This window comes from Antrostomus carolinensis, unplaced genomic scaffold (genome assembly GCF_000700745.2).
Source record: "Antrostomus carolinensis isolate BGI_N321 unplaced genomic scaffold, ASM70074v2 scaffold8804, whole genome shotgun sequence".
NCBI lineage: Eukaryota > Metazoa > Chordata > Aves > Caprimulgiformes > Caprimulgidae > Antrostomus > Antrostomus carolinensis.
This window is the reverse complement of record NW_010308661.1, coordinates 63,208-74,134: the sequence shown is the minus strand read 5'-3', so window position 1 is coordinate 74,134 and position 10,927 is coordinate 63,208. Positions and strand designations below refer to the sequence as shown.

Genomic DNA, 10,927 nt, shown 5'->3' with positions numbered 1-10,927 from the left:
CGGTTCATCATTAGTACCAGAAATCCCCCTGGAAATGGATTCATGACTACTTTATGAAGTAAGTAAGTCCCTTATGAAGTAAGTAAGTCCCTTAAAGCTCATATCCTAATTCTCCCACTCTCCTATTGACTTGGCAGTTCAACTGATCCTGCTTTGGGTATCTCAAAGATTTTTGAAAGCATGGTGCACTTCTAATTTAGCAACACGCATGTAAGCACCACAGTATGAACTCCCATTTTAGCACCTGCTTCTAGAGCAATACTTTTCTATCACGAAGCTGGATTGCTTATTACAGTTCATTTGAGAAGGATATAAACTTTTTTTTAAACAATAGCGTTAATGTATATGTTTAATAGCACCTTGCATGCTGATGGCCAAATTAATGCTCACATAACTTGATGGGGCAAATCAGGGATTGATTTGCTCTGCTGCTTCTAAGGACTTGCTTTTTCAATTATTTTTTCATTAGCACAGAATTTAATTTCATTACTCCACTTGCCTGTGTGGGAAGTAAATTCTTTTTATTTCCCATTTTGACTTTTTAAACTCAGCGTCTGACTGCTGAGCTTACAGCCCTGCATGTTCCCCACAGCAGCGTGAAAGCGTTCAATGCAGCGAACTTGATCCCTTGGGAATTTGGCTGTTCCTCATTAAAACTGAAAACACTGTAAAAGATTGCTATTTTAAAAATCAGAGGAACAAGGCCAAGTGGTTACCAACTTGATACTGCCAACTTATACTCACAGATTCAGCCTATTCCAGCTCTTTCCTCACATTAGAAATGAGCATCAGCACAAGAATTAGATTTTCTGACTCTCAGCCTTGGTTGGGACAACACGGGGTGTGGCAAAAAATGTTACACCTGGCTAAATGCAATTTCTCTCATTAGTCTTATTTGACACTTTACTCATGTGCAATCATTCTCATGGGTTGTTGCGTTACCTCCAAGGTTACTGGTGATCCATTCCTGTATTTGGGCTGTGGTTCTGTTGGGGTCAGTGAAGTTGGTTTGCTGCAGGCTGATGTTTGCCCAGCGTGCAGCATGTGCAGCAAAGCGGGGTGAGAGCTGCACACCTGCATCCACGAAGAAGGAACATGCCAGTTGAACCACCGTACCTTGGCTGGAATCGGTCTCTCCTTCGTACACCACGTGCAAGAAGTCCTGCACACTTCGATCTGCCAGGCAAGAGAGAAGGAAAAAGTGCAATTATTATTTTGAGGCTAAGGATAGCAGGGGTTGCACCAGGGCTCCCACAGCTCTCAACTCCAGTGCTGGCACTGGTGTCCTCTGAAAGTTAAAGCACTAAAACCACTGAAGCACCCCTGACTTTATGGGGTATTACTGTCAAGTGCTACTGTCAAGGACAGTGATTCATTTGTCACCGGAAAGCACTTTTCATGTTGCTGTAGAAATCACTGCAGTGCAGATATGTCAAGCAGCTGATTTCACATCAGGCTCATGCCTCTATGCAAACACAGCTCTTACAGTTCATAAGGAACATACTTTTCTTTTGGGAGCAATCTGGGTTCCCATTAATGAGACCCAGCACCTCTGGCCGAGCTGACGATGCTGCAGTACCATCATCTCCTTCTGTTACCGATGCCACCCAGTCCAGGAATGACATCTCCCCAGGTCTGTCTCTGCTACACTTGACCCTCAAGTGTTGTTTTGTTTCTTGAAGGATGGTGCTCCAAACTGTCCCAGTATGGCAGATGAGGCACAGCAATGCTAAATAGAGCTGATAGGTTGCTTCATGTGTGTTACAAGCAATTCTTTTTATAAAACCCACAGCAGTGTCTGCCTTTTTTTGAGGTACAATTATATTTCCCATTAGATATTATTTTTTTTAATTCCTAAGAAGTCTTCAGATCCTTGCCTAAAAACACTAACATTTGACTCATTTTCCCCTATTTTGAATGGCTGATTATTCCTTATAAATGTAGAATTTTGCACTTATCTCTACTGAATTGTGTCCTATTCACTTCACACATTTCTCTGATTTTCCAGGATCCTTTTACATTCTATTCTGGTCTTCCAAAATGCTTGCAGCAATTATGAGCTCAGAGTCATTAAAAAATTTAGTTATGTGCTCTCTAGTTTATTGTCTGCTAATGAAAGTAGTTGAATAGTGTCCCAGTCTCCTGTTCCTGGGGAGCTCATGGTAGTTCAATGGTGGTGGTTTCTGTGATGGTTGAGGTGTGGGCCCAACAGGAACATGAGTCCTGCAAACTTAGAGGATATTATATTTTTAAAATAACAAAGTTTCTAGTAGGCTTCCCTGAAGAGTAGCTGTGTGAAATCTCAACAGCTCATTGTTGTATATGAATTGCTGTCCACCAGCTCCAAGGAGGGTCAGTGTTGTGCCCTTTGCTTCTCCAGGTTGCTGTACATGGCTCAAGTGCTCCTCTGCCTTGGCTTGGGACCCTGGGGTGCCCTGAGCAGCTCACAAGTATCTGTCTCCCCATGGTTATGGCTGGGCTTGCCATTATGGGCTGGCTAAAAATCTTTGGTTTGACTTAAGGGAGACCTTAGGTAAGGGGAGGTAATCACCCAGTTTCTCCAGACACTTGTGAGTGCAGGCAGTGCTGGAGAGAAGTCAGGCTGGGCTGCCACGTGGGACATGGGCAGAGTGGGATGGCTGACTGGAGAAGTCCATCCTGCCTGGACTGACCTGTCTCAGGGTGAGCATCAGGTCAAGGGCAAGATGGACATGAGCCTCCAGCTGCCAGCCTGGTCATCAGGAGACTTTTACTGCATTGGTTCAGATTCTTGATGGGGTAAAGGGAGAGTTTCACGTCTACCAGTTTCTATCATGTGAGAATGCAGTACGTGTTTTCGGACCCAATAGTGCTTCTTTAATAACCTGCAGGAAGACTAATCACCTACAGGAAGTTTGGTATTAAAATTTAGATCTATTACTCTTTAAGGGATAAAATATTGAACTCCTTGAACAGATGTAAAGAAAACTCACCCGGTCTGAGGTATAAAGTGCTTTTCTTGTGTGTTTTGCATTAGTGTGGGAGCATTTGGCAAGCTGTCTGGAGGATGTGAGAAATCAAAGATGGTAAATTGGAAGCAGATGTTAATGTGACGTGTGGTATCCTGAGCTTGTAACTCCAGTCATATCAAAGTGCTTAGCTAACCAAAGTCCTGAATTCTTACTTGAAGAACAGTTCAAATCACTTTAAAATACTCCACCATTGATAGAAAAAAAAAACAGCAAGGAGAAAGCAATTGAAAGCATGTCATTTTGTCTGTGCTTTCAAGAGAGACATCCCTTTATACATTGTTTTTCCTAGTACTAGAATAAAGGTGAACAAATCTTCCAAACATCAAAAGACGATTACAAGTGCATGTAAGAGCGGATTCTCTGTGAATAGTGTATGAACCATCAATGTTTTCATTGTTTTCAGCCTCCTAAGGTTTTAACCACATCCTTCATTATTGTTTATGACAGACCAACAGAAATATTAATGCAAACATCTAATAGAAGAAAGAAATTTTATCAGATATGCATACATATGTGATTTGGTTTTACTCATCTGATAGGAAATTTGATTTAAGTATTTGATTTATTTATTCAGTTTAAACCATTTGAAGAAGTGGTTTCCTTCTCCATCACTGGAAATATGTTATTCTAACTGAGAGCAATAGATCCCATCCTACTTTATTTTCATATTCATGCATTAGTATTACTGAAAGCCAAAGCTCATGTGGCTTGTGCCACAGACAACTAAAATGGAGATAAAATGTTTGCTTGATATGATGTGCCACATGAGAAGTAAGGCAGCGCAAAAGAGCTGGCAGGTCATTAACAGCCTCTGCATTTCTCTTTGTTACATTTTGTGTGGAGATCTGTACCTGAATTTCACTGTGGAATATTATTCTTAAGGTTCTTTCTTAATAACTGAACCCCTAATGACGAGAAATGTCAAGTAAGATAAAATCCTTGTATGAATTAATGTTGTTGTTTAAAATTACCCTACTGAATTTACAGAAATGGGAGTCTTACAGCTTCCTTCATTATATCACCTGCTCATAATATAGCTGCAGTGTCCTTGTGTCAGTGCATGTAGCTGTGCCTGCATATATCAGCCAGAGTTAGCCCTTCCTGCTGTGTTGGTTTTGAATATCAATGCCACACAGATTGATAATGGTGACGAAGGCAGGTTACAGCACAGGGTGGTGAAATTGCTGTAGGTTTTATCTTTAGTCTTCATGAGCTGCACGTAAATTGTATGTAGAGAAATAGCAGTGTCATCTCTAAACATGTCTTGTATGTAAGCTGCAAATTTTGAAGATGTGGCAGTTATCTGCTTTTCATAAACATTGTGCCCATAATGTAAAATAGTTTTTGATGTGTGATGTGAGATGGTAGGATAATCCAGAGCTAGAATGAAAACAGCATCCTTAAATTCAGCTTAATGCTGGATTTTAAGACATCTGCCTTTTCCATATCCCTTCCAGATTCCCAGTGAGTTTTATTTTAGCCTGTTTTCAGGGGAAGATGCAGTTGTACCATCCATCTGTCAATGTATATCTCTCTCTGCCAATCTCCTTCTAACAACTTTTCATCTTTTTGGGCAGTTGTAGTAACATTAGAAAAAGGTGCAAAGTCTTAAAGATAATTTCTATAGGTTTCATAAAATTTGTTAATGGAATAGGAGAGAAAACATAAGCAGGATAGGAGAGAAAATGACTGTCCTCTGCCTGGCACCTCCTCGCAGAGGACACAGAGGAGACCAGGACACAACAGACATGATGAACCTCTGGGAAACCAGGGGCAATTCCGCTGTTCATGGAAGTAACTTTTCTAGATGTAGTTGTATTTCAGTGCAGTAAAAGAGTAAACACTGATCAAGAAAAAGGAGGAATAATAACATGCATATCGACTACTCCCTTGAGTTTCCTTTGTCCAGCTAACACCTGGCTATCAAAGATGGAGAAAACACTCCAAAGCTACATCTTACAGTGAGACAGAAGACAGAAGTTTAGTATGATGTGTGCAATTGCTGTCTCCTTAGTGAAGCTGTGAATTTATTGCAAAATGTAAGAAGTACTTTTTTTAAGCAACACATTACCATTAATGTTGTATCCTAGGGCATCCTGCAGCTCTGTAAAGGTATTTCCTTGTGCTCCAAACTGCAGCAGCTCTAAAGAAACAGCCACACTTGCTGGTGAGACTACCAGATTGGTTCTGTTCTCTGCTTCGGATACATGCCGATAGAGATTGATGGCAAATTCAGTCTTCAGCTCTTTCAGCTCATCATAGGAGATGCAGTTTCCTTTGGTTAAGCAGCAAGCAGACAGGGTAAATGCAGAGAAGAAAATGGGCAACATGAAGGCAAGCTGAAAACACTCTCCACCAGATAATCATACCTGCAATTAATAATACAGATATATTTAGAAAAGCAGTAGGCTGAGCTGACAGAGGAACTTTCTCTTTCCATCATTGTTAGGCTATCACTTGCAGCAGTAATGATCACTGTAAAAACACTTATCCAGGTCTACCCAGTAGCTATTGTCATTAAAAAAAAAAAAAAAAAGGTGTAGGGAGATGCTGATGACTCTGTTGACTAATAAGAATCAAGTTTTCCAGAATGCTGTACCTGTATAGGATGGTTGGCCATTACAGTGTGTGGAGACACAATGCCCTTTAGGTAGGTACCTGCACCCATGAAGGGACACCTTAGTGCAGTCTCCATGCTGCTGAGCACCCACAGCTCCTTTCTGTCCCCAGCAGAAAGAGAGTCACATCCAGCACTCCCAGAAGGAAGGCCACCCCTTGAGAGGTACAGGCATCTAAGTGAAGGCTCCAGGCTGGGCTTTAGATCCAAATTTGCAAAAGGCTGGCTTCAAATTTCCCCCCCAGATATTCCTTCTATTAAATTTATCCCAGTGCAAAAAGGTTGTATTTGCAAAAGGCTCCAGTGCTTGCAGCACAAAATCACTGCTTCAGATTTTTATGGGAAATGAAGCATCGGTCAACGTTATATTAAGAGAAACTTAGATTCATATTTAAAGGAATAATGCTAAAATGACAGAATAGCTTTCTGTACAAAATTTCGCCTTTTGAACACTGTCTGCAAGTATATTTTTAAAAATACTGCACCTTCTTTCACTTCAGGATTTCCTACAAATCTTTCTCCATGCCCTTTGCTCTAGAGAGCACCTCTAATGCCTTGTATTTACTCACAGTTAGCTCTGTTAAATTGTCTTGCCTTTCTGTGTCCTTCTGGATGTCTGAATGGAAGTTGTCTATGTACGTCTTGTCTCCTTCTTTAATAGGTAGTGGAGTAAAGACTAAGTCATGAGACTGCACTTAAAGGGATAGTCAGTGATCAGAGTCTCTGTCGGCGATGTCTGTACCACTCTGTCCAAATTCCTGTAGGCTACAAGCTCTATGGAGAGCCAGGGAAAGCAGCATGCCACTGACCAGCAAATCCAAGGCAAGGAACAAAAAGGTACACATGGAGGTACAGTCAGCAACTTCCTTGCAAGCCCTGCTTGAGCCTCATGAGACTTGTGACCTGCTGGTACCGAGCAAGGCATCTCCTATCTCTCTTCCCACCCCCCTCCTTCTTTTATATGAATTCCATTGATTCCTCTGCCACAAAGGGGAAGAAAAAGGGCTCTCTGTGTACCAGGCACACAGTTATTTTTTCCCCCCACTTTGAAACCTTTTTCAGAAATCCCATGCAATTAAAATGTCTTTATTTGACATTATTTATTTATTTTTTTAATGCCATCCCAAATAGCAAGATTTTCTTTCACTCTTTAGTTTCCAGGAGGAAAGAAACAACAAAGCGGTGCAATTGAAGGAGATCGAATGAGGAAGGGGTCACTTTGAATGAACCAGAAGCAGAAGAGCTGTGGTTGTGACCGCTTCAAAAGCAGTTTCAGCTGTTCAAGGCTTTCTTCATCTGACAGAATCAAATCCTGCCCATCATATTCACAAGTTCAGCCTCACAGCTTCGCAATGGCACCTAAGGCAAGTGAGGTTTTGGCTTAAAAATGTGTGTAAAACACCAGCTTACTGATCTCCATGGAGTTTGACATTATACATACACTTAGCTATTTTACAATATATGTTCCTGTTTGCAACTGGGAAAGAAAACAAGGGGGAAAAGGTCATTAAAATCAAGTAATTGTGTTTATGTGCTACTGCTTCATCTTTAGTGGGTAAGGAGCAGCCATGCAATTGAATTGAGCAAATGAGCATGCAGCAATGGACCTCCCTTTGTCTGCACTTGTGTGTTCCTCTCTTTCTGCTCTTTTGAGAAGATGACAGAATCGACACTGATACTAGGGTCTGTCTCAGGATCCTGGGATTTAGACCACATTCCCGCTAAGACGGATGAAGGGCAAGAGTTTGACCAGTCCCGTTCTAGTACAACAAGCAGGGATGTAGCTTTTGCCATGGATTTCAATGGCAGTATCCTCACGCTTAAAGTTACATTTGGGCTTAAGAGTTTTGCTGAATGAGGACCTCTGTGCTGAAGTTATCATTCATAGTGTCCACTGGACTGGAGACCTATTCAGAGAGAATGAAATGGAGGCCACCAAGTGATTTCTCAAAGAGCTCAGTAACTCTGGTCACTGGTGAGCACTGTACAGCTGGATTTGATGTGATGTTCCCAGAGGCTCCAGATCTGATAAGACATTTCTTCTGTGCTCTGCTTCATACTCTCCTGAGGATTTATTAAGATCTGGAGGAAATATAGGGAGCCCCTCAAAGTTTTAGCCATTGCTGTCGAAATTTGACATTCCATTCCCACCCAGCAAAAATGCTGTTATTCAGATTTAGGGTAAATATTTATGGAAGATGTAATTGAAAATTTGACCCAGTACAAATGGTGTAGGACAGCATTGTTTCTGTGGGAAAAGGGGAAAAAACCATTCTGGCTCATGTCTCATCACAGAGGGGATGTAGAAATTGGGATTTTTTTTCAAACCCTTCCTCTCTGCACCTGATTCAGGAAAGAAAAGCTGTGGAGGAATCTTTGCAGCAAAACCAGAGTTTGCAGACGAGGAGAGAGGACTTAAGAAAACTAAAAATGAATCAATGCTATTCCAAGCAGCCATAGGGAATAAGAAATGAGTTTTACATGTAATAAATAAAAAAGAAAATCCATTAGTGAATGATTAGAAGGATTAAAGGCAATAGAGTAAGAAAGAAGGCAAAGTCAGTAAAACTAGCTGTGGCTGAAAAACAAGTGATAAAATACTGGGGGAAGGGTATGAACATTTATTATGATCAAGGCCAGATCCAAAAATCTCATGCCTCTTCATTTTAACAGCCTAAGTTTTAAGTTTCTCTTCTCCAAAGCAACATCCAAAGCTGAGAACTGGATATCTGAGGAGAAGCTGGTGCCACATTGAGGCGAGTCTGAAACCTGAGCTTGCCAAGTGAGCCTGGGTAGCCAGAAGCCGAGCTGTCCCAGTGAGGATAGTTTGGGGCAAAACAAAAAGGCCAATTACAGAAATTCCAGGTCAAAAAGAGAGGTGTTCTAGACCTACAGAAGTGTTAGGATTGGGCTGTTTTGGAGAAAGGAAAATTCTGGCTCTTTTTCAGGATATTTTTTAAGTCTTTAAAGTTGCCTGTGTCCTAGTTTAGGCATCACATTCTTCTTTGGGTCTTAATCTGGATATGCATCACAAGGTACAGAGGAAAGTACTGATAAATTTGCTGTCAATCATTTTATTTTTAAAATGCTGGAAAAGATTTAAAAAGGAATCCAATTCATTGGTCCCCAAGATAACTCTTAAAAGACAGAAAGGGACAGAAGGAGAAGTTGTATTTTGAGAGATGCTTCTTGACATTGAGATAACTTAGACTGCCTCTGAGGGAAATGAGGAAAGGTACAAAATGAGGGCGTCTGGAGAAAATGCAGCACAGCGCTGTGTGGGTAGAAGGCTGGAGCACATGGTGCTGTTCCTCTGTGGAGTTCCTCTGGGCTTCTATAGGAGCAGCTCTGAGGTTTTCAGAGGGAGCTCAACCTCTCTGTCCCCTCGCTGAGCAGAGGAAACCACCACTCTTTGAGAAGAAAAACAGCAACATGCTTCCTGATGTGTGAGCAAGCCTCCAAACAGGGAGCAGAACTGGTGGGAAGCACTGGAGAGAAGCAGCAGGTGGTGGCTGCTTTCACAATGGATTAGATCCTGTCTGCATCTGTGGTGTGTCAACGCTGTTACCATATGGGCCCTTGATGTCCTCCTTTGTGACCATTGTGGTGAGCAAGGGGACAAACTGTGAAAAACACACAGGAGTAGAAAGCAGAGACTAAGGAAAGATAAATGGTCCAAGACAGCTGTTCTCCAGAACTTCATCTTCAAGGTCTTCATGGACTAGATTCTGCTTTCATGTACTGGAGTGTGAATGCAAACCATTGACATCAACTTGGGTGCTGGAGGAAATGAGGAGCTGCTGGGGGAGTATGGGCTGGGAGGCTCCGGGGGACAGGGTGCTCCCTGACTGGAAAACAGACTCAAGGGTGAGCCTCCATGATGGTGGCATTGGGGAGGGAGGTGAGGAGCTTGTTCAGCCCTGGAAGCAGCTAGAAGTCACACGATTGAAATGAGAAAGCAGAGGGAAAGGCACAGCCTACACAGGCACTGTGAGCAGAGGGAGATTTCTTGAGAAGCCTTTTTTCCCCCCAAATGTTTCTCCCAGGAGAACGGAGTTTTCTCTGGTTTATTAATATGTGTTCCATTAAAACCAAACCCTGATTTGGCATGACTGCTGAGAGGAAACAGGGAGCAGTTCTGCTTCCGGGCTCTGGCTAGTTTGGGCTCCTGTTGCGTGGACTTTACACAGAAATCCAGAGCAGAATTTAGCCCAGGGAAAGGCTGGAAGAGAAAAAGGTGAGAGGATCAGGTGAGAAACGAGTTTTTCTCTTCAAAACCCTCTTGTTTTCTTTCCTGTGTCAGGTCAGTCTCCAGCAATCTTCCTTTCGCTCGAGCACAACCCTGATATCAGCAGGATTACTGTACCTTTATCCCTTCATAAATGAGAACAGAATTTAAGCTTCTCTCTGCATCTGTTTTTTGTGTGCTTCCTCTCTTTAGGATATATAACCCTGGGGAAATTAAATTGAATCTAAACTGGCTTCCTTCCTGCTTACATCTCTCCTCCAGGAGGGAGCCTGCACTGCAAGATACCAACACATTTGCTCAATCAGGAAGAAGGTTCTGCTGAATTTCAGGATAAGAAAAATTTGCATCATCATTTCATATAGAGCTTATTCTGTGGGGAGGTGGTTGGCTGCAGAGCTGCGAAACACCCAGCTGAGCAAGTTCAAGTGAATTTGCTTACTGCTATCCACATGCCATGTCAAAACTGCAACTGCCTCTGCCTCCTGCTGGGGTGTGAGGACATAATCTGGCTCTTCAAAGGATGACCACAGTAGAGGATCACCTTCAAAGGAGAAGTCCAGTGAAGGGAATGTTTTCTGTGGGGCTTTATTAAAAGAAAAAACAGCCAGCTGGCATTGTGATGGTGTCTCAGACCAAAGTCCACGTGCTAGCCTGGCAGCAAACACCTCCACAGGGCATGGCCTTGCTGAGCAGATGACCTGAGTGCCAGCACTTGTCTGGCCAGGACCCAGTGCAGAGGATACATGGTGCAGAGCCCCACGAAGGGGCTCCATCCTGCAGGAGCCCCCAGACGCTGGGTCTGACAAAGAACCCTGTTGCAACTCCAGGCTTAGAGCATTTTCTTTGCACATGGGTTGAAGCAGGTCTTGGCTCCCATCCCTGCATGGTGCAGATGGGGAGTGGAGAACTGGCAGGGAGGATCGCTTCACTCACACTCTCCTGCCCAGCTCCAGGTGGAAAGAAGCACTGTCAGCAGCGATAAAGGCTTTCTGTCAGCTCTCACAGCTGGAGGTAGCCTCCCTGCCCATAGCTGCAGGCTAAGTAGGAAAG

At 42.8% G+C, this 10,927-nt stretch overlaps 1 protein-coding gene across 1 annotated transcript in view; it reads right to left on the bottom strand.

Annotated features, from left to right (window-relative positions):
• SERPINE3 (serpin family E member 3) overlaps window positions 1–10,927 on the bottom strand; it is a 36,887-nt gene that overhangs the window by 13,029 nt on the left and 12,931 nt on the right. Inside the window, exons 2-3 of the mRNA XM_029084465.1 lie at window positions 5,083–5,286; window positions 943–1,176 (exon numbers count right to left, since the gene is read on the bottom strand). Coding sequence (XP_028940298.1) covers window positions 943–1,176; window positions 5,083–5,286 — 438 coding nt within the window. The remainder of the gene's footprint in view (window positions 1–942; window positions 1,177–5,082; window positions 5,287–10,927) is intronic.